This window comes from Podarcis pityusensis (genome assembly GCF_964106645.2).
Source record: "Podarcis pityusensis genome assembly, chromosome: 9".
Taxonomy (NCBI): Eukaryota; Metazoa; Chordata; class Lepidosauria; order Squamata; family Lacertidae; genus Podarcis; species Podarcis pityusensis.
The window spans coordinates 26,630,539-26,654,556 of record NC_138034.1 but is presented as its reverse complement, the minus strand read 5'-3'; the positions used below and the strand labels follow the sequence as shown (position 1 = coordinate 26,654,556).

The 24,018-nt window shown below is 42.4% G+C and overlaps 2 protein-coding genes and 1 long non-coding RNA gene across 12 annotated transcripts in view; 1 reads left to right on the top strand and 2 right to left on the bottom strand.

Annotated features, from left to right (window-relative positions):
* ENPP6 (ectonucleotide pyrophosphatase/phosphodiesterase 6) overlaps window positions 1–5,177 on the bottom strand; it is a 28,275-nt gene extending 23,098 nt beyond the window's left edge. The window contains exon 1 of the mRNA XM_081020548.1: window positions 4,927–5,177. Coding sequence (XP_080876674.1) covers window positions 4,927–5,167 — 241 coding nt within the window. The 5' untranslated portion in view covers window positions 5,168–5,177. The remainder of the gene's footprint in view (window positions 1–4,926) is intronic.
* On the top strand, window positions 1,166–21,547 carry LOC308485157. Of its 3 annotated transcripts, none has more exons than XR_013990420.1 (6): window positions 1,166–1,557; window positions 3,632–3,835; window positions 10,467–10,653; window positions 17,957–18,099; window positions 19,631–19,799; window positions 20,994–21,547. It is a non-coding gene; the product is annotated as an uncharacterized lncRNA (long non-coding RNA). The 3 variants fall into 3 exon arrangements; XR_013990421.1 differs by lacking the exon at window positions 1,166–1,557 and adding an exon at window positions 1,872–1,935 and having other exon boundaries at window positions 19,631–19,795; XR_013990419.1 differs by lacking the exon at window positions 10,467–10,653 and having other exon boundaries at window positions 19,631–19,795.
* Window positions 21,548–21,721: 174 nt separating this feature from the next.
* IRF2 (interferon regulatory factor 2) overlaps window positions 21,722–24,018 on the bottom strand; it is a 37,723-nt gene continuing 35,426 nt past the window's right edge. For all 8 annotated transcript variants that reach the window (XM_081020551.1, XM_081020555.1, XM_081020550.1 and 5 more), the window contains one exon: window positions 21,722–23,121. In XM_081020551.1, the coding sequence (XP_080876677.1) occupies window positions 22,798–23,121 (324 nt within the window). In that variant the 3' untranslated portion in view covers window positions 21,722–22,797. The remainder of the gene's footprint in view (window positions 23,122–24,018) is intronic.

Here is a 24,018-nt window from a genome sequence, read left to right as displayed (position 1 = left end):
CCCGCTCAAAACTGTTCATTTGCTGCTCCCTTACTGGAGATGATAATCTTCTCTGGCAGTGCAGTGGGGTGGGGGGAATTTTAACAGCAATGGACTGTAAAGGTAGAGGGCTAGAAAATGGAATTAACAAATGTTTCTATATTTGCAAATTATGTTTGCACACCTGTGAATATTTATGATTCAGGGAACCTGCATCCCTATTTGTTTGTTTACAGACTGCCCGATAACACAGTAGGCAACTTACTTTTTATTTGCTCTTGTTTTTATATTGTATTACAAGTGCAAGAAAAATCCAAAAAGCCCACAGCAAATAGAACAAGTCTATGCTGATGTGATAACCCTTGATGGCTGGGGTTAATGAGAACTGTAGTCCAAAGTAGCTAGAGTGCTTGAAGAAGGCCAAACTACACAATTTTAAAAACTAAACAGTAGAGGAATACAACTCCATAGCATTAAACAAATTAAAAACACATAGCAGAAGAATAAAAATGCACAGAGCTAAAGCCATACTTAACCACCACAAAAATTATCAGGTCTGGGACAGCAGGAGTCTTTGATTGGCATTTACCAGAGTGTTTCACTAATGAGTACAGACTTGGGGCTATAATCACAACAAACATGTACCAGTCGTGGTTTTCCTGAAAGATCCTTCTTCGTACAGAATCCGGGTGGCCGACAATTAAGGCAAGAGTGGACCTTGCTCAGTTAAAATATATTAAAAGAACTGCCACTGTGCCAGCCGAGTGTTTTCCTGCAATTGGGTGATAACCAACTCTGGAAAGCAGTGTGTCAAACTGTTTTAGACTATTATTTTTCCCCAAAACTGAGCTCTGCTTTGACCTTGAGTAAGTGTGTCGACTAAGGGATTGGCTCTTCTGGATAGAATCCAGAAGGGACCTGCAACTAACTAGGAACACCAAAATTTCACCTTGGTACCCACTCCTGATAAAAGCATTTTAGTGTTAGTTATGCCTTTATTGAGCTACATTTCCAGACTTAGCTAGATCACTCCCCCTCACCTTTTCTACAAACAATCCTTGTCTTCCTGTACCTAATAATTTTGGAACTTTCACCACTTTGGAACTAACCTAAGTTTTGTTGCCTGTGTTTCCTGAATGCTGCATGCAAAAGCACATGAATCTGACTTTGGAAAAGTTTGTAAGTAAACTGTTTTTAACTTACCAAACATTTGGTCTTTTTTTGTGCTGGGGAAGTGGGAAACTCTGGAAGAAACTTAGAGGGTGTCTTTTAAATATCTAACAGCCTATACTTCCATGTTTTACTTTGCTGCATATTTTGTGATGTTTTAAATCTCTGCTGGGGTTCTTTCACCAAAGAGTACCTGCCCCAGATCTGGATCTTGGCATCCAGTAAATTCTCTTTTTATGTACCTATTTTCCCTTGCCAACCAACAGCCATGCGGTGTGCCATCTTGCTGGAGCACGTACGGGAGCAACACCAGCACCAGTGCCCCCTCTGCAAGAATTATTTCTTGAAGAAATGCAGCCTAGGTGTGCTTATTGTGATTTCCCCACCCAATCAAAATCCTCTAGTATGGTAAGTAGTGCACTGTGAGAATCATAGCCCTTGTTCTTCAAATATGGCACAAGGAAGTTTATTGCATTTTTGTAGTGTGACAGTAAGTAAATAAGGAGTGTCTGTTGGTTCACTCTCATCTAGCAGCCACTCCTGTGTAGTGATGGGTTCATTCCCAGGTCCTACTCCTAGAGTAACCTGATAAACCAGATGTGAGTGGGTAGAAAAGATGACCATTCCAATTGGTAATATGGAGCAAGGTGTGTAAGCAGTATGCTGATGACACTCCGCTCTACTTCTCTACTCCTCACATCTCTGAGGTGATAAGAAGTCTCTTTGACCAATGTCTGGAATTATTAAGGGGCTGGATAAAGGCCAGTCAACTGAAGCTGAATCCTGGTAATACAGAAGCCCTGTGGGCAAGTTGCTCCCAAGTTTGGGGAACTGACAAGTTGTCTGTTCTTGATCAAGTTGCCCTCTCCCTGAAGGAGCAGGTATATAGTTTGAGAGCACTCCTATACAGTGGTGCCTCGCAAGACGAAATTAATTCGTTCCGCAAGTCTCTTCGTCTTGCGAGTTTTTCGTCTTGCGATGCACGGTTTCCCATAGGAATGCATTGAAAATCAATTAATGCGTTCCTAGGGAAACCGCCTTCAGACCAGGTCCGGGGACAGTCTGTCCCCGGACCTCTTCTGAAGGCTGGGGGGGGGGGGACAAGGGCTTTTCTTCCCACCCCCAGCATTTTAAAAAACCCCAGGACAGCGGAGGACTTCTCCGCTGTCCGGGCGATCTTAAAATGCTGGCGGGCGGCATTTTAAAATCGCCCCGGACAGCGGAGGACTTCTCCGCTGTCCGGGGCGATTTAAAAGCCCCTGGGAAGGCAGGCAGGGGGGACAAAGACTTTTGCCCCCCGCCCGCCTTCAGAAGGTGTTCCCGCCCCCCCGCCCTGCTTCGGAGCAGCGTTCTCTGCTGTCCCGCGGAGATTTTAAAATGCTGGGGGTCGGCAGCGAACGCTTCGCTCCCGACCCCCAGCATTTTAAAATCTCCCCGGGTCAGCAGAGACTTCTCTGCTGTCCCGGGGAGATTTTAAAATGCTGGGGGTTGGCAGCGAACGCTTCGCTCCCGCCCGCCAGCATTTTAAGATCGCCCGGGGCAGGCGGGGGGGGGAAGGCAGGCGGGGGGGAGCAAAGACTTTTGCCCCCCGCCGGCCTTCAGAAGAGGTCCTCTTCTGAAGGCCGGCTGTGGGCGAAAGTCTTTGCTCCCGACCGCCAGCATTTCCCTATGGGCTTTCGTCTTGCGATGCAAGCCCATAGGGAAATTCGTCTTGCGAAGCGCCTCCAAAACAGAAAACCCTTTCGTCTTGCGGGTTTTCCGTCTTGCGAGGCATTCGTCTTGCGGGGTACCACTGTATCTATCACTGTCTCTGGAAAGAACAGGTGTCCTCAGTGGCTAAGAGAGCCAGTGTGGTGTAGTGGTTAAGAGTGGTAGACTCGTAATCTGGTGAACCGGGTTTGCGTCTCCACTCCTCCACATGCAGCTGCTGGGTGATCTTGGGCTAGTCACACTTCTCTGAAGTCTCTCAGCCCCACTTACCTCACAGAGTGTTTGTTGTGGGGGAGGAAGGGAAAGGAGATTGTTAGCCGCTTTGAGTCTCCTTAGGGTAGTGATAAAGTGGGATATCAAATCCAAACTCTTTCTTCCAGCTGCCTGACCTCCCAGCATCTTCTTCCCATCATTGCATGGCAGGGGTGATTTGCACTGGAAACTGCCTTATTCTGAGTCTGGTCCATTGGTCCATCTTGCCCTGTTTTGTCTACACTGACTGGCAGCAGCTGTCCAGGGTTTCAGCCCTATCTGGAGATGCCAGGGATTGAAAGCAGATGTTCTACTGCTGAGCTATGGACCCTTCTCAACATGCAGAGCAAGCCTATGCAGGTTTACACAGAAGTGTGTTTAAGATTACAGCCTTAGTTATCCAGGGGGTTCAGAGTGCTGTATGTATTTGGATAACACTTAAACTGTTGCAGATCCTCTCTTTAATTCAAGTGCAGTGCTTTGATCATACAAAACTTGTGCTTTGCTTTTTTAATTCCAGGATCCTTGCACAGTGTTTGGACCAGTTGCCCCTTGTTTATATTCTCTTTCTTTCTCTCACATTCCTGCTGTGTAACCAGAATGGGAAGCAAAGTGAACTTTGGAAACACTGCAGAAGTTCCAGTCCACAACCTTCTGATTCTGAGGGAGTCCTATGGAAGTGAGTGGGGCTTCTTCAGAGTAAGACATTTCAGCGGCTAGCCGGGTAAGTAGTTATTTGCTGATCATAGAGCTAATTGTAACGCAGGAAACAATGTACCTACAGCAGCACAAGCACGAAGTCACAAACCATGACATTATGCCGGTTTTACTCACAAGGGTTTTTATTATGCCAGGGTCACGTGTGTTGACGCTGGCAGAAGTGCTCAGAATGGGAAATATTAGAAGTACTCTAGAGAAGCAAATAAATTGCAGTTTATCTAGGATGAAAAGGAAGGTTTGTTGCAAAATATGAAAACTTGGAGAGCACCTTAGATGCTCTCCAAGTTTACATACCTGACATTATTCACTATATAAACCTGCTGTGGAAGCATCTACATTCTCAACTGTGACAAGCAACGAACAAAAATAGAAAGAAAATACTGTAATGATGGGGACAACAACGCCGTCCTGTCCTGCCACAATATTTTCAGTTTTAGTTAGAATTGATGCAAATTTTGCTTAATATAGTGAAATGATCCATAAAATGATTAAATGTGTTTACACGCCCTCAAATAAATGAATGTCTGTTTTCAGTAATTGTTAAATTATATCTTAACCAGTTATTCAGAAATGTGGGGAAGAACACTCAGCACAATCTAATACTGTATTCCAGTGAGGGAAGATGCACCAGCTGAGAATAGTATTCTGTGTCCAAGAATCATTTAATACTTTTGCTAATGCCTGATATTCCCTGAGGCGAGAAGTTAAGTGGTTTACTATCAAGTCACCACAACTACAGTTAATAGCCAAAGTTTATTTTTATTTTTTATAAAAAAATCTGATTGTACTGTTTGCTTTTCAGATGAGCCAACAAGGTCTAACTGTTTGACAAGATTATATTTGTGGGGGGAAAGTTTCTTTCTTGAGAATAAAGTGGAACAAAAACTTGACAAATTTATTGTTTTTTTATATATAGTTCAGACTGACCTGCAGTCATTCCTTTTAATCTTCAGCGAGGATGAATCCTCATTTAAAAATTTAGTCCGTATTCGTCCCCGCAGTGTTACAGAAGCTACTGACTTTATGCAATCTGCAACAATTAAGGCTGCCTGCTGTTAAGAGCCCTGTAGTGAGAAAGTCAAAGAACGTACTCACCAGTCATCAGTGTGTAATAGTTTGGATAGGAAAGACTGGGGAAGTCTGGTGTCAGGTAATCCACTTTCACCCCCCTGTTCACAATCTCTCTGAAGCCAGGCAAGGATTCCAGCGCTTCATCGCTGATATAATCGTGGCGAAGTCCATCAATCAAGAACAGCAGGAGCTTTTTTCGATGTGCAAGGGATGAGCTTGCCAGGGTGAGGACAAGCAGGAGAAAGGGGGCCATGTGCTTTGCCATGTTGCTGGGTGGAGAGGAGTTTTGGCAGAGCACTGTCAGCACCGCCTGTCCCTGTGCAATAACTCTCAATGAGGCATCTGAAGCTGCTCTGAAGGGCTGGACCTCACACTGCTTGCTCTCATTTTGCTGGTTTGATTCCAGAGTTTAAAGGTACAGCAGCAGTAACTGGAATTGCCAGACTTAAAAAGTTACAGGATAACTGCTATAACACGGTGGACTTTGCATTCTGATGTAGTGTAGCAGGATGCTGTGGGCTGCATTCTGGTACCGTGCTCTGACTATAGAAAGAAACGTTGCATTGAAGCAACAAAAATTTAGTTCTCGGTGTTAACTCTAGCGGCGCTTCCACGACACTCAAAAGGTTAACACAGGAACAATGCAACTGCTCGGTTCCCACATGTCAGGCTTTTCAGGGCACTCAAAACAAACTGGATAAATCTGAGAACAAAAACATAATGAATTTTTCAGATCTTAAACCTTTTCTTTAAAGCCAGTGAGTCGATATAATTTTAAAGTATGAGGAGTGCACTTTTTATTTCTGTTTTTGACTCCTACATTAGCTTCACCAGATTTTGGCACGGTATTGGATATTTGCAAATTTACAGAGGCATTTGACACCCAGGGTTGAAATTTTTCACGTATGTTAGTGACTTCCGATATTTATAGTCTATTTATAGTCTGGGTAAGTTGGTCCCTTACCTTTCCCACCCCGATCTGGTGACAGTGATCCATGCAACAGTCACCTCCAGGCTTGACTACTGTAATTCGCTCTATGCAGGGCTGCCCTTGAAACTGTCCCAAAAACTCCAGAGGGTGCAGAATGCTGCAGCGAGGCTCCTCACAGAGTCCCTGCCATGGGAGCATATTCACCCAGTGCTTTACCAGTTGCACTGGCTCCCGGTGGAGTATAGGGTCAGGTTCAAGGTGCTGGTTTTGACCTTTAAAGCCCTTTGTGGCTTAGGGCCCTCGTATTTACGGGACCACCTCTCCTGGTATGCCCCACAGAGGACCTTAAGGTCCATGAATAACCATGGTCCCGGGGCCTAAGGAAGTCAGACTATCCTCCACAGGGCCAGGGCCTTTTCAGTGATGGCTCCAACCTGGTGGAATGCTCTGTCCCACGAGACTTGGGCCCTACAGGATTTAACCTCCTTTTGCCGGACCAGTAAGACAGAGCTATTCCGCCTGACCTTTAATTTGAATTCAGCCTGATCTTTTATTTCCCTTCTCTTCCTTCCCCCTTCCGTTTTATGATGATTACCCGCTCTGAGACCCCACAGCTAATTCTCCCCTGGCCTCCTCACTGGCCCAAGTAGGACTAATTCAGCCAGCTAGCCCTGGTGACTATCTAATGTTTATTAGATGGATTTTCCTCAAATTGATTTCTGAACTTTGAATTTTATTGTTAATCATGTTTTTATACTGTATTTTATGCTGCGTCTACAATTAAGTATTTTAAATTTGTTGTTAGCCACCCTGAGCCCGGTTTTCTGAACCGAGAAGGGCGGGGTATAAATAAATTATTATTACAGTGGTACCTCAGGTTAAGTACTTAATTCGTTCCGGAGGTCCGTACTTAACCTGAAACTGTTCTTAACCTGAAGCACCACTTTAGCTACTGGAGCCTCCTGCTGCTGCCGCGCAGCCGGAGCACGATTTTTGTTCTCATGCTGAAGCAAAGTTCTTAACCTGAAGCACTATTTCTGGGTTAGCGGAGTGTGTAACCTGAAGCGTATGTAACCTGAGGTACCACTGTAGTATTATGTGAGGAAAGTCGGTGCCAGACTTCTGACATACCTCTTTGCATTTTACTGTTCTCTTCCTGCTGTGCTGTCACGCACATACACATCAATTATACGTTAAAAGTAAACAGAAAGGCAACTTGTGTGGAGGAATGTAGGCGACAGTTCAAGGGAGCAACAGGGCACTGGTCATCTAGGATGTGATGCTTGTTTTGACTCCTTTACTTTGGTTGAGTATTTACTGTATGCCCCTGTAACTAAAGATGTGTGCAGATGTCACACATTTTGGGGTGAGGACTCCTGTAATCCTTTGCTGATTGGGAAGAGAGACATTTTCTATCAAGTTGTGCCTTTGTTGTTACAGAAAAAAACTATTTTACAAGCACGCAAGCCACAGATTGTGTCCCCTGGTGAAACTCAATTTCCCCTCTGCATTAGTGCTGACACAACACAGTGTATAACTGTACTAATGAATAATGCCTGTAACATCAGTGTTGAATAACTTGTACCACTCCTCATACGACTAGCAAGCTTTGAAACCGTTCTCTGTTTTTAAAATCATGTTAAGACATAGAGTTGGACTTGCCTGGGTTCTAATAGCTGCAAGACAGAGGGGGGTTTAGCCTGTGCATTTTTCCTTGGCACTGCAGCACTGTGATGGAAGAAGTCGTGCCTGCTCGGTTTCTGTGTAGCTATTAAACGCACGTGATCTTTCTTTGAAAAGGAGCTGGCATCCTTATGGATGGGTTTGCGCAACTTTGTTTCTTCTAAAGTAAAATGACTTTGAAAGTCACCTCTGTTTGATTTATAGTGCTAAGCTCCGTATCGCTCTCTCCCATCAGCTTGATAAAAAACATGTCACCTCAGAAAGCCACCCTGTTGCAGATGTTGATAATGCAATAGACTCTAGAGATCCAGAGGGCAGCAACATGAGAACAGGCCTTTTCTGTGGTGGCTCTCCATTTGTGAAACGCTCTCCCCAGGGAGGCTTGCCTGGTTCCTTCATTACATATCTTTAGGTGCCAGGCAGAAGCATAGATCTGTAACAAGGCCTTTGGCTGATTGAACATTCTGTGGCCTGTTAAATGTGTTTGTGGGACAGGGGTTATTGGTATGCTTTGGTTCTTGTTTTATTAAGTAATTTGTGTTCTGTTTTGTATTTTTGTGTTTATGTGAACTGCCCTGTGATCTTCAGATGAAGGGTGGTATAGAAATAATAATAATAATAATAATAATAATAATAATAATAATAATAATAAATTTATTGTGTCATGAAATAAATAATGTATGTGAAACACTTTGAGCACTTGAGAAAAAGAGCTATATAAGTACCATGCATATTATTATTATTATTATTCTGATTTTGTTTCAGTCTGGCTGAGTTAAGAAATCCTCTTGGTAAAAAGCAGCTCTTTATTTCTTGAACGGTCTTTGAGCCAAGTGAAAGGCCAGAACATATTGAATGTGGTTGGAGGCTGGCCAATGCAAAGTCCCAGAATCCAGAAAAGAGACAAAACTAAGAATCTTGCAGCCAAGAAGTTAGATTTGGCAGAAATAAAGTTTGGGAATATAAAAGTGTCGAAGCCAGCACAGCAAATAGCAGACTGCTGGGTCAGAGCTGCACCACCATTAAAGTATGGGGTTAGGGCAACTTGTAATGAAAAACAAGAGCAAAGTCAGGTGCCAGAATGGCTGATTTCCTGGGATGCTCATGTGTTTTACTGGCAGCGTCCTGCTTTCTCAAATGCTTAAAACAGCATTCTTGGGCTGATGAAGGCGGTCCAAGCCTTCGGCAGCCACCTGCAGTCTCCAATCACCACACAGATTCAGTGAGTGGCATCTGCAAGCTGTGCTCAGACTTTTGTTTTTGTGGAGTGATGCAAGTGATTCTCCCCATTGCAACAGCACCGATACAACCTGGATAGCTTGATAATGGTGCAAGGAGAATGGAGAAGGGGTGCATGTCCATCACTCTGTGTGAGGGCGGGGAGAAGCCTGATAATACACAGTGCCCCAAATTCCAAATGGCAGCCACTCCTATGATGAAGCCCATGGAATTCAAATTGTAAATGGCACAAGGTAGAACAATAATAAATGGCTTGCCTGAGGAAATTTTTCAAGAGAGCTTTGTGTCCGTTCCTTCCATTTAAAAGCAATGAGATGTGAACCCAGTGGGTTTTTTCCTGGGGGTATTCTGGCACCTTTTATTCTAGGAAAAAAGCACTGTGTGAACCTTTCTGATTTTTGCCAGTCTCTATACAAATTACACCCCTCTGTGCCATTTCCCATTCCCAACTCTCAGGAGCAGCTGGATAAATGCACATGAGATGGTTTGAATTGTTTAAGCAGAAAGCTTTTCAGCTAAGTCTGGTATCCCAAATGGAGCACCCATGGGTGCAATGGCACCCATGAAAGTCTCCCCTGGCACTTGAGAATCATCCTTGTGCTCTTTCTTCTGTTCTGTCCCTTTGCCTCACAAGTACGTGTTTCATTTTTTATCAGGGCGAGAACATTCCTCAGCCATGCCAAACAATTTTAAGTTTCTGTATTACCTGATGCACTGGTGCCACCAGTCTAGTACTCAAAGCAAGTGTCTGCATCAGTTTCACCCTCACAATGTTCGCTTTCAAAGCCGTAACTTTTATTTGTTAGTAGTACTATGCAAAGGCAAAACTTTGCTAATTATTGAGGAGCTGAATCAAGCTAACACCCAACCACAGACATCCCTCCCCTGGAAAAAATGAAACAAACTTCATATCACACACACACACACACACACACACCCCTGCAGACAATAACGTGAAATAAACAGATCCCAAGGCAGGACAGATAAACACAAACACCAGAGAGGGGGGAAACTAAGCCAAACACTTACTTCAGAGAGTAGAAGTAAAAACTAAACCCATCTTTTCCCTTTTTTTGACTCCAAAAGTTTTTCAAAATGCTTCCTTTCCCTCCCTCCTAATATCCTATCCGCTCAGTCTGGAAAACCAGGGAATTGAAGGAGGAAGTGGAAATGAGTGAAACTCTTACTACTTCCTCTCTCAATTTGCTTTAGCTTTCCAGGTTGAGGCTGTTCTTTTCCCATTTCTAAGGAAAGCCCCTAAACTGCCAAAATGTCCCGTTTCACTCTTCCCATCGCTGACCTTTTGTTTCTTAATTAATTGCATGGTTTGCACATGATTTTAATTGCTGGATAATTAGAAAAACGCTGACTGAGAGCCAACAAACTAACTGCCATGCCAAATCAGTTAAAACAGTAGGCTGAACATTTTGACCTAAAGGAAAATTGAAGCTGTTTGGAAGTTTCTTCCAGCACAGAAATTATAGAAAGAATGATAGCAAAGAACTGTCTACTTACATTTCAAATCCTCGTTGTTCATAGTGTTGAATAACAAAATCTTGCTTTGGATTAGCCTGTGTAATAGCACTGTTTAATATATGCCATTTGAGTGCAAGCTAAGTAAGTAAGTAAACAAGTAAGTAAGAAAGAAAGTAAATAGTTATTCCAAAAATCCAAAGGAATAAGTTCCTAAAGTTTGATTGTTTCCTTACAGAATGCTTTTCCTGATATAAGCCTGTCCATGCCCTGTGATCATCATCAGATATCCTTCTCCAGCAGCCGTCCAGAGGGCCATGTGGGAACAGGCCTTTTCAGCAGTGGCCCCCTGACATGGAATGCTCTGCCTGGTGCAGACATTGCTATCTTTTTGGCACAAGGCAAAGATGTTTCTTTTCTCAAAGGTATTTTGGTGTTTTTTCTTTGCAACAGTTGATTGTACAGTCATACCTTGGGTTGAATGCGCTTCAGGTTGAGCGCATTCGAGTTGCGCTCCGTGGCAACCCGGAAGTAACAGAAAGCGTTACTTCCGGGTTTCGCCACTTGCGCATGCGCAGACACTCAAAATGACGTCACACGCATGCGCAGAAGCGGCGAAAAGGGACACACATGTGCGCAGACGTGCTGTCGCTAGTTACGTTTGCTTCTAGATGCGAACGGGGCTCTGGAACGGATCCCGTTCATATCCAGAGGTACCACTGTATTCTTACTTCATTTTGAAGGGTGTCTGTGGTATTTTGGCCTGTGTTTGAGGATGGAGGAATTGTTTTTACACTTTGATTACCTCGCATTGCACTTCATTTTAGTTGTTTTGTTTTTCATGTATTGATTTTACTATTACTTGCAAGTCCCATTAAGATGCTTCTGTAAAACAGTCAATAAACTTAATAAATCACTGGGCTGGCCTGCCCATGAGGCTTCGTGAGGCAGTCACCTTGGGCAGCTGGCTAATTTGAGTCCCTAATCTGGGTCCCATCCGGGGCTGCCTTTTGTTGCCTCAGCTGACAGAACAGCAGGAAGGGGCTTTGGCAGGGGGCAGGAAGAGGAGGAGGGGTGGGCACCATTTTCTGTTTTGCCTCAAGTGGCAACATGTCCTAGGCCAGCCCTGATAAATCGTGGTGGTGATAATAATATGCTAATGTTAACAACCATGAACTATTACTGTGATACGAGCTTAGCCAGACAATCACTGACAGTAGATTTGTGTGTTGGGGTATAGCCCCGCAAAGTAGAGAAAAACTGTAATTTATCTTACCCGTATAGAATGAATGTAGAGGTGGTAGCCTTGCCAAGAAGTGTTAGCATTTGCCCTTTGGGGCACAAGTGGAATTGAGAGGCAGTGAGATTCAACCCTGAAGAAGGGAGTAAGGAAATTTTAAAGAGAAAGAAAGAAAGAGAAAAACAGATAAAGGTTTACTGAATTCACTCCCCAGGAAATCAGTGGATGTCTGGAATGGATAAGCCTAAATAAGATATCTGTCAGTTTGTGGTTATGTACAGTATCTGCAGTCTAGTTTATTGTTAGGTCCAGATATGTTGGAGGAACTGGACCATGGAGGAAGGGGTTACTTTCCTTCGTGAGCACAAATTGCCCCATGGAGGAACGAATCGCAGGTGCAAGGTCACTGCAAGCCAGTTGCCCTGGTCATGGCTAGGACAGGGAAAGGGAAGGAAATCCCAACTTGTAAATAGGGAGTCCTGTCAGTAAAAAAAGGGGGGGTGAGCTACAAATATGCTAATACAGTGGTACCTCTGGCTACAAACGCTTCAGGTTACAGACGCCTCAGGTTACAGACTCCACTAACCCAGAAATAGTACCTCGGGTAAAGAACTTTGCTTCAGGATGAGAACAGAAATCGTGCTCCGGCAGTGGGAGGCCCCATTAGCTAAAGTGGTGCTTCAGGTTAAGAACAGTTTCAGGTTAAGAACGGATCTCCAGAACGAATTAAGTTCTTAACCCGAGGTACCACTGTAAATGAATGAAGATCTGTTTTCTTAAATAAAAGAAAACAGACAGAACCTCTATGTTCAAGATGCAGGCCAATGGAAAGGTCATCATCTTTATTTTGTGCTCCTTCTAGACGCACCACCCTGGCAGGCTGTTGTTGGAAACCAGAGTACTTAGACTTTCTGCTGATCCTGCAAGGCACTTCTTGAAATTGACTGAGTTGTGTGTGACCACTAGGTGTCAGCATTGTTTAAATCTAAGTTCAAAAAAGGACACTTGTCTGCATATCCATTGATAAATTGACCAGCCCCCATGCTTCCTCCCCCGTGTTTTGCTATCTTGATCTTAAAAGAGAAGCGATATCCTATCCAAATCTTTAATGTTGTGAAACTAGGCAAGAAATTAAACAAACAAACTTTCTCTGACCACACCTTTTTTTGTGAAATTGCTTTCATTCTAAGTTACTTCGTTTGATTTATATCCCAATGACATAAGAACTGGTACTTTCAGAATGTAAAGAAATAAATGTCTGTGCATGCATGACTAATTATTTAAAAATACATAATTTATATATTTAAAATCAATAATATATGATAAATTTAATAATATATTTAAAATAAAGCCCAGCCATAACAACCAACTCACTCAGACCAGAATAGTAAATTCTGTTTAAAACCAGCTAAAACCTTATAGATGCCACACAGCCAGCTGAAACCCTGAAGGGCCAAAGCATCTTTGCTCACAGGCCATCTGAAACACATGATTTCTCTCTCTCTCTCTCTCTCTCTCACACACACACACACACACACACACACAGAGAGAGAGAGAGAGAGAGAGAGAGAGAGAGAGAGAGAGAAAGCCTTGCAAAGAATAATGGATGGCATATGTGCCATAAGTAGTTATTTTGCCTGCCCCCCACCCCACTTTTGACATGGTGACGACCCTGTGGATGAGGTCAGACTAGGCAATAGTGGTCAATTACACCCAGTGTGCTTCACACTGGTTTTCTTTTTGCTTTAAAAATTATGTGAAATTTCATTTTAAAGAACGCTCGTGAGATTACTGAACATTTTAAATTTAGGTCTTTCTTGCATTTAAATGAAATATTATTGGTATTCTCTCTGTTCCCTCCCTTCCAAGTGGCATCCTAGCAACTGTTTATACGTGAATGACTGTTGTCATGGCTGCTGCAGGGGAAGCAGGAAATAACCCTCAAGGCAGTGTTTACAATGAGCAGGGTTTCCTTAAATTTCAGGAGACTCCCTCCTCCATCAACAGCTCTTGTGCATTCAGATGCAAAACAATTGTGTCCTAGACTAGAGGATAAACAGACCTGGGAAGGAAAACACACACAAAAACTCCCGTGAACTCCTTAAAATCTTTATACATAATTGAAGTTATTCTGATTATATATGAGGTTCTGCTTGCTTGTTTTTGAAGGAAGGTACCTGATTTGACGTGGGTGGTGCTGTGGGTTAAACCACAGAGCCTAGGACTTGCCGATCAGAAGGTCAGCGGTTTGAATCCCCGTGACAGAGTGAGCTCCCGTTGCTCGGTCCCTGCTCCTGCCAACCTAGCAGTTCAAAAGCATGTCAAAGTGCAAGTAGATAAATAGGTACCGCTCTGGCGGGAAGGTAAACGGCGTTTCCGTGCGCTGCTCTGGTTCGCCAGAAGTGGCTTAGTCATGCTGGCCACATGACCCGGAAGCTGTACGCCAGCTCCCTTGGCCAATAAAGTGAGATGAGCGCTGCAACCCCAGAGTCGGTCACGACCGGAGCTAATGGTCAGGGGTCCCTTTACATTTTACCTGATTCTTCAAAAGTACTCATGGATTATGCACAGTGGGAATAGTTTGAGCATCGCTGTGGATTATTCCTTCCGAATGACATATTACAGTGTAGGAGATGGTCAGTGGAATGGAATGTGTTAGGGCTATCAACAAGTCTGCTGCCTAACTTTTAATTAATTTGTCAAAATGTAAATCTGTATACTGAAAAAGCTCAACACACGAAAATCATATTACAAAAGTAATCAATATAGGGGACTATTAGAACCAGATATCCCTACTCAAGGTGGTGGGTGGGGGAGGGGGGACAGGTATTACCTGGGTGTTGGATTTAAGGAATTTTCCTTTCTGCTAGAGACTAAGTGGAACAGGACCTTGTTCCATATTCTGTTCTATTTAGCAGAATCATTAGTGGAATCTAAGTCATGTACCTATGTTACTTTGAGGCTATCTAGTGTACCTGTCCTAAAAAAAATAAATTCTAGAGCTGTCATCCGTCTGTCTGTCTAATAACAAAACCAAACAACTGAAAATGCTATGTAATAATTGGGTGGACAAATGGTATCAACAAATCTGCTTTAATGGAAAAGCTGCCTAAGAAGTTGAAGCAAGAAGTAATCTAATGATGATGAAAGGCACTTTTTATGAAAGTTGGTTTAATTGCTTATATTGCACATCAGGAACATGACTGGCAGCCTCTGTTGACACACAGAGTGCTTTGTTGTGTGTTGTTGTTTTATTTATTTTATTAAAAAGAAATGATACAACATAGCAAAATACACAGGTAGCATTCACTTTGCCAAAAAGAAAACAAACGCTTTCTTGATAAAACCTGAAACATTTTGAAAGGATAATAATGATAATCAGAAATAGCATGCAATCAAAATTTTGTTGTGCTTTATAATGCAGTGAACTGTATTTTGCTGGTCATGAAATGGTTTTGCTTGTTCTGTTGTTTTGTTTTTCGTTTTGCTTGATAACTGTTATTATCTAAAAATAAATTATAATAAGATATATTTTTTAAAAGCTCAATATGTGCCTTTTTGAGGACACTGAAGAAATCCTGAAAGAGGTTCCATTTAATAAACAAAAGTTCCATGGCCTTTCCTTAATATGTTCTTCTTTCTCGGTTACAGTAACACACAGGAGCCAAAACGGCTTCAGTAATTAAGTGTGCTCTTCAAACTTAGCCCCACAGATTAAAATTTCATCTCACCAATTACCCAATTAAAAGTTCTGTCAAGTGAGGCCTGTATGTAGAATTCATGCAATGCATGAATCAGCATAAATAGCAAAAATTAAATACTGATTTGTCCATTCCGTTTAACAGAGCTCTTTAACCAGCAATAACCTCCAATAAAAACACATATCTAATTATATGGAAGCAAGAGTCAGCTTTAAAACTGTCAGAAGCTCCTGCGCCTTCCATAATTCTTTTGCACAGATATTTCCCATGACTTGGCCTCCTTCTCTTTCTATGTTTGGTTCTGTCTGTTTATAAACAGTGCAAGTGAAAGTGAGAATAAAATTGTATTTACAACTGAAATGATTGTTAGGATCAAATGCTGAAAATAAAATAAATAATAAAACATAATAAAAAAATTAAATAGACAGATAGACGTACTGTGCTGGCATGGAAGGAGGTTAAATACAGCTACTCTGAGTAACATGTTAGATTTGGCCAGTCCTGGGGATGGAGAGCAGAAGTGATACAGGATTGTGTTTCTTGAAATAATATGAAATTTGAAAACTGCATCCCCATGTATGTGGGCAGTCATGTCCTCTCAGAAACACTCTGAGGTAGATTAGCCGAGAGAATTATACATTTAAAGCACAGGACTTACACCCCCCAAAGAATTCTGGGAACTGTAGTTTACGCCTCACAGAGCTACAATTCCCCACACCCTTGACAAACTACAGTTCCCATGATTCTTTGGAGAGCGCCATGTGCTTTAAACATATGGTGTGTATGCAGCCTCAAGTGTTCAAGGCTAGTCAGCACAGGGATTTGAGTCCTTGTCTCTGTGGAACAATACCTAATGCTCTTTTCCCATTACCACAGATAGAGATAAATCAGGTTGGTTTGGTTTGCTTCGAAGTCAGCATTATAATAAAAAGGAAATCTGTTACAATGGATAATGTCGCCTTAGCATGCTAATGCAGTTGCCACCTTTTACCAGCAGGGCTCCTGAGCATTCAACACATCAAAGCAGGAAGGGCACGACTGCAACCTTCCCTTTCACAGTGATGTAATGATTGATGGGGAAAGGTACAGTACACTTGTTGATGTTTTTGACAAAGACACGGCTTTTAAGAACAAAGGAGCCCAACCCAGGAAACAAAAGGGAGAAACCTCCTTGCATCAAACTCTTTTAAGTTCATGTAGATCAAAAAGATTATCATTGACTTGGTGGTTGATTTCATTCCTTTGTTTCCTGACGACGGCAAGTGCTCTAACATTAGTTATAGCTGGGTGTGCATGAAACAATCTGCTGTAACCTTTGAACTGATTTAGTGCAAGTATTTTGTGTGTTTTTTATATAAAATTTGGCATATTTCCATAATGCAATGTTTGATGAAGTTGCATCATAGCTGCTATTTGTTTGCTCAAAGGGCCAAAGTTATAAAAAGGAAAGAGGTAAATACTAGAAGTCTGGGTTTGTTAATTTGTCACTATAAAGAATGCTGCAATCTCTGGCTAGCATTGATAAACCCTTTTTGACTTTACTACTACCCAAGAGCCTCAGTAACTGCTAGCAATGAAGGCGGGAGGAAGATAGTTAATTGATTGCACCAATATAAGGAAACTTTATTATTTCGTTATCTCTAAACTGCTGCATAACTGTCACATCATGTGATGCTCATATTGCAGTTCAATGTGTACATGTTCTGGTAATGACTTCAAGCCTGGAGCCAATGGCTGGGTTCAGATGCAACATGAAACCATGGTTTGTTTAACTAAACCATTTTTGTAACACCCCTTTTTATATGTCCGGTGCCTCTGTGTAGAAAACTTTCTGCAACATCCAGCAGCAAAAGGGCACTTATTGAAATGAGAAGAAGCAAGAACAGGGGTCCCTAACCTTTTTGAACCTGTAGGCACATTTCCTCTATCACTTTAAAGGGGGGTGCTGTTCTTTTTGCCTTTCCCTTGTGTGTGTGGCACTCCCTACTTCCATTTAAGTGAATGGAGAATCTGACATGAGTACCCGCAAGAAATTGCTGCAGGGTACATATAAGTATACGATGTCCATACGTGAAACAGTTGTCTACCTTTTCTTGTTCTGTAGCTCAAAGGTCATTCAGGTACTAGGAAATAATATGCAGTTTCCATGGCAAGGCAGCCAAGTGAATGGTTACTATGGGAACTTGGAGCAGCAACTAGCCAAGCAGGTTGTTGTGTAAACTGAAAGTGCAAACACATTGTCAAAGTCAGTTATTGAGGAGCTGGAGTTTTGATTATAAAAACATAGCTCTGTTTGAAGGAGTTTTGAAATGTATTTAATTAGTCATTCTTGGGCCGCTGTTTCATTTTAGCAGCTTAGCACTTTTTAAAAAAACCAACACAGCTTTAAGAATATAGGCTACAAATGGTTTGCACTGTATGTATTGTACTTTCAAAAGGTTTGCCTTGAAATCTGTCAAATCCATATAACAACATGTACATTTTAAACTAGGGTTGTCACTCTCTTTAACTAGGGTTGTCACACGTCCAAAATTTCCCTGGAATACTGCAGTCGGAAGTACTGTAGTGTCTGGGCAGAAATCACAAAAATGTCTGGGAAAATCCGGACGCATGGCAACCCATGTTGGCAGTGCTCAACAACTTTGGGCAAAACTAAAAGCAGTTCCACACCTTTGGCCAAAACAACAACAACAACAACCACTTTTCTGTCTGGATTTTTACTGTTTCAAATATGACAACTCTATTTTAACTAATCCTGCTCTTGTGACTTTCCCTATCACTTCTTAGTTATCTAATCACCGTGCCCTGTGGTTGGACTTTTGGAAAGTTGTTCTACCTGCCGCACTTTATCTCAAGGCCTTTGAGGTCATCCTTCCCACCTTTGGGTCTCCAGCTTCAGTAGCAGTGGTGAGATCTTTGGAACAGAGGAGGTAAGTGGAAAGGAAGCCTGTGATGTGGTATCGGGGCTTAACAAAACTAAAAGACCCTACCATGAAGTGTGGCAGTGCTGGCAGAACAATGTTATAAGGCCACTCGTAACCAATGCACTCTGAGGTTTAGCTTTTGGAAAGACGCAGAGCACAGACAGAGTAGGACCAGTGAAGGATCAGGGCCTGGGTGGAGCTGTCCACTGGGCTGGAGGTTCCCAACCCCCATCACCTCAGTTTCAGGAAAAGCTTCCACTGATGAATTTCTGTCTCAACAAAACAGGGCTGCTTGAAGGATGCAGTCGGTGTGTGGGGTTTGGCAGTCCCAATTATTTAAAATTAAGGCCTATTTAAGTACAACTCAGAGTACTCTCAGAATTATCATATACCTGAAAATTAATACCTAAGTACTTAAATTAACAGCATAAAAAATGAACGTGCCTAATAGCCACTGGTGCCTCAAAAATATTGGGCTTGAGTGTTGGAATGAAGGTTGCTGCAGAAGTAATGACGCCATTCTCTGCTCCTATCCGACTACTATAAAATTTCACTGGCTCCTAAATTTTTGTATTCGTTTTTTTAAAAAAATATGATTACATGACTGTTAATAATTATTTGAATTTGCATAGAATCCTATCAGGAAAAGAGCATGGCTCAGAATATATTATTTGCAAATAAGAAGTTTTTGGTTTCAGTACTAGTAATCTCCAGCTTTAAAAACTTGGAGAACAGAGCCATCGAATGTCCATCCATCTGTGGTCATGAGATCCTACAGAAGTGCTGCTGGCAACTAATATTAGCCAGTTGTTGGGGTAGGTAGACTATTGCTTTGATTCAGGGCAAGACTGTTCATTCACATATGCTGGGATTTGCTACAAAGCTAGAGCTTCCAGAGCTTATCAGTATTGCTGTGTCAGGGCAGCAAGGCCATAGTATAGAACCTAGAGCTGCACATAGCCCCCTCCACCCCCTCTGCAAGCCTGGCCAACCCAGGGACCACCCACCTTGCCCTGGGTCCAGCCAACAATTTGGGGTGGGGCTAACGCTTAATTAGGGTTCTGACAACGGCAACTGAGATACTGTCAGGAGGGGTCAGGGAGAAGAAACACTGCATCTCCTCTCCCAACCAAGAGCAAGAGGGTTCAGTCCTGCTAGGTGCTACTTCGCAAGCTTCAAAAAAGCATCCTGCAGGCCACAGGATTGAATCCTGATGAGTGGAGGATTCCATCCTGCTAAGGTTTGCTTCCCCAGCACATTCTCTGGGGAACGTGCTGGCAAAGCAGACTCCTGCAGCCTTTCCACCCAATGCCCTGTCCCTGATGGCTGCAGATCACCCCAGATGGCCTAACCAGGGCTGCCCCAACCCAACTCAGCCCAAGCCCAGATCCCCTCTAATCAGCCCAATTTAGCCTGCAATTTGGCTGAATCTGGTGCACAGCCACAACAGAAACCCTAAGGGGTTTTCTTACTATGTTTTGGAGTTGGGGAATCCCTGATGTATAAAGCAAGACTAAACCATATCCTTTTGTTCTAGGAGCACACACACTCCCTGTGAAACCTGGGATAGGTCTGCCATATAGAACTCTAATAAAAGAATCTCCAAATGCAGTTGTATCCTGAACCAAAAGAGCAATTGCAGCTGTGCCAAAGAAGGAGCTGTATAAACTTTCTGAAAGTACAAGCATTTGGACCTGTTATTGTAAGTAAGTGATTGGAACTACAGGTAGTTAAAATGCTGCACTGCAACGACATTACAGCTAAAATATGAACAAAAGAGCACATACTTGGGAAACTTCATTATCAGTAGCAGCCGTGAGTTCAGGTGCTTGTGTGCACTTTACTTGTGGTTTCCTACTTGCACTTTGAAACTTCACTGTGTGATAAATTACCAACATTTAAGTTCTTTTCAAAATGACAGGATAAATGTGTGCTACTTGAACACTTTCTCACGGCCCTTTTTTGTGTGTGCATAAACTAGTACTGAAGCAGTAGAGCCATGGCTGGTGTGTGTGTGTGTGTGCGTATACATGCACTTTTAACAAATAAAAATACATTATAGAAGCAAAATATATAGTTGAACTATGTCAGTATGAGTAGAAAATAAAGAGAATTCTCTGTGGTATAATTACAGTACATACATTTTACCATTTCAATTTAGATTTGTATCCAAGCAGAAAAAGTAAAGATGGAATTTGCCCTAAGGCTAGGAAGCTCAATGAATAGCCTTGGGATATCAGCCTAATGTACCTTGCTGCTCTGTCCTCATTTGGGTTGGGCAGAAATGTAACAAGCACATAGATTGATTTAGGCATAATTTGGCTGTATTGCTAAGAAATTATCTGGGCCAAGTGGCTGATCTCACAATCACTGTTGTTTTGCTTGTGCCACAAGCAGCATCGCAGCTGCAACAGGTCCAGTGCAAAGATTGAACAAATGATATTGCAAGCAAATAAGCATTCTGATTGATAGGTTTTATTTTTGGAGGGGGGAGGACATCATGTAGCACAAAAATGCTTTACGCTTCATGTGTGAAAACTTTGGGTTATGCGGCAGATTAATCTATACCTCAAGCAACTGACATTTTAGGAGATGCTTCATATATTATATAAACCATAAACGAATGTGGGTCTAATCTGTACCTGTGCTGAATGCCTTTAAGTAAGGCGACTGCTTCATCATGTGTGAGAACTGCAGCCACATTCATAATAATTTATGTATTGGTTTCATGGTTACTGATGATTTATTGTCATAAGCCACCTTGAGAATTGCCCGAGAGTCAGATTCTGAACTTTAGTATAAATACGTTTTACGTATCTAGGACAAGCCTTGACTCACTGCCTAGAATCTCTTCATTGATACTATCCACAGTTAACACTAATTGGGATTCTCTGTTCCAGGGCTTTTTTTTCAGCGGGAACCTGCCAGAACTCAGTCCCAGCCCCTCTCAGGTAGGCACCATTGCTGTTGAGATCCATCACCTTTTCTTCTTGAAAAATAGCACTGCTGCGTTCACCCATGTTTCTAAAGTGGTTAAGAAAGCCAGATTTTAAGAAGTATCCCAGTTATGGGATACCAAAACAGAAAGCCTAAGCAGTAGGATTTCCAGCAGAAATTATTACAGCTTTTATTGCCTCACTGCAAAATTAAACTACCATGCTGGCTTTTGTAGACAGGAGTTACCTGTCTCCTTATAGATGTGCACCTTATAGTTCTTTAGCATTCAATTTGTTCTAACTGTATGTCTCAAGCAAATCTTCTGTCTCAAATTAGTAAAACTGGTCTGTGTGCAGGATTTCTTTGTAAGCATTCTGTGCACTGTAAATAACTTTTGACACCGAATGTACCTGAAGCACTTAAGAAATTCCACTTAACCTAATCTAAAAAACAGCAGCTATAATCCAGCAAAAGTTATCATTTATTCCTCCTGCCTCTGCTATAGCCTGGAACGTGCCCCAAAGCGCCTCTCAATCAATGGAACACACATCATATATTTTGGCATCTTTTGTTTTCAGAACATGAAAGTAATTGCCCCCTTAACTTTTTTACACGATCCCTTTGGAAGTGTTTTATCTTATATATATATATTAAATCCCACACACCAAAGAAAACGTGTTTATTTAAAAACTTATTTATATATAATATTTATTATCAATCCACAGGATAGTTTGATTGCTACATAAAATTCATTAAAAGCTATTTCACCTTTACAAATTGTAAAAAAGAAAAGGAAAAAGGAAAAAAAGGGAAAAAAAGAAAAAAAAGAAAATGTGCCACAAAGATGCGATGGTTGCTGACAACCAAGTCACTGAATTGTAAAATTATAAATTTGCTGTAGAAAAGATAAAAAAGTAAAACAATTAATATTCACTTTAGAATTTTACTTTGAATAAAATATCCCACTGTATAAAAAAATAAAAAAGCTTACTCTGGTTAGAATTAGAGTATTTCTCTCTCTCTTTAAAACCTGGGAATTTGCATAATATATCTGTAATAGATTTTCTTCTATTGTACCACACAGCTTTCAAGCATAGCAGATTAGACAAGTATAAGGTAAGCACTCTTAAAAACAACCTGCGAAATGTACAGGAGGAGGTTTTACTTTCCTATTTGATTCTTTTTCCATACTCCAAGGCGACATTAGCCAGAAGAGCCCTGGGAAAGAGCGAAGTTGAGGGTGGGGAAGAAGGGACTTTAAGTGTGCCATTAATAAGAGCAAGATAATGAAAGGCCTTTTTTGCAAGTGCTTTTTCTTTTTTTCAATAAGGTGCGAAAGCAGTCTGCAGTATTGCTAGGACAGCACTGCATTATGTACATATTCACAACTGATTCTGGAAAAAAACAAAAATCAAGCAAGTTCACATTTTTCTTTCCATTCCGAGGTTTTCAGTTCCATTGTGGCCTGAACTGCAAGAAATGGAGGAACTTCATTTGGGGAGGGGCTCTTGGTCCTCTTGTTTCAGCCTTGGAATCTACCAGGGTGGCTTTCCTCTCCCTGGGCTGTAACCTTGGACCTCTGTCCAGCTTCACGTCTACATTCTGTTGGTTGGAGTCCTGAGTTTAAAATGCTCCAGTGCTGCAGTTGGACACGGTCGTGTTCCGCACTGTCAAGGCTCTTCTCTCTTCGGTTTGCTGAATGTACATTAGATGTGCTCCTCAAAGCCACAACAGAGAATCTGCCAAGAACCTGCCCGTTTATGTGGCTTAGCTGCTCTTGACTCTTGACTGAGTAATATCTGACGTTTTCTTGATGACGCTGGCCCGGTTCTCGTGATCCGGTGGCCTGTTGCTGTTGCTGTAGCTGGTGGAAGCCGAGCACACGATTTGTTGCAGAGGGAGCTCTGGGAAAGGCCACGAGCTGTTGTAAGGCAAGGGACAGGCTTCTTCCTTAATGGTGACCTGGAGGTCAGGCTTGTTGGAAGTCACAAAAGTAGCCATCCCAGGAAGCGGGTAAGGGGAGTTCCTGGTCCCCAAGTTGCTGTAGTATTGTTTGCCGCCAACGTTTTCCTTTTGCCAGTGAAGATGACCCTGCAGAGAAGAGACAAGAGGGTTTTATTCATCCCACATACAGCATAATCAGGACACCTCTTGCAATTGGAAAAGTCATTTGTTGTAGAGGAGGCAATAACCACACTTGTAGGATGACTGTTGTCATAGTGTTGAGGGTACAAGAATGCAAGGCAGTTTCCTCTCTCCCTCAACTGTGCTCCATATTGCAACTTGTTTGTTTTGGGCCTTACTGACTCCCTTCCTTGCACAATTGGCCCTAGGCTCCTTTGCTTGGCCATGCCAAGTGAGGTGCGATAAAAGGTCCTCCAGCTCCCAACTTAGCATGTGGCAGAAGTGCTCCTACACTGCCACATGCACTCTCTTATCATCCTGACTTTCATACATCTGGGGAAAGTCTGGGTGTGCGTTTGGGGGTTCACGGTTGCCATAAAGAAGCTACAATTGCCCAGGGTTCCTGACTGCCTAGGCACCCCATTCGAACCTGTCACTGACTACACAGTGGTCAGGGAGCTGGTGCACATGCCAATGTCAGGGGTGGAGCAATGGTACACTCCCTCTCCTTGACCATCCAGCTTCTGTGTGGTGAAGGAGGAAAGTCTACAGAGTTTCACTGACGCAGTACACATTGTACGCATACATAAACATACACACTTAAGACTTAACCTGCCCAGTTGCAGGGTTGACAACAAAAATCAGCTACAGAAGCTATAGTGAAGAATGTTTTTTCTCTCATACAAGAAGTGACTGTGAGGCTGGACAGAAATACTTTTGGTATTTGCAGGTACCACATGTGTAAGAAAGCTTTCCATCATGGCTAGGAGAACTTCCTGCCATTGTGTTCAACCACATGTGAGCTCAGGAAATCCAAAAGTGGCAGCTTGCAACCAAGATACGACAAACAAGCAAGCTACAACT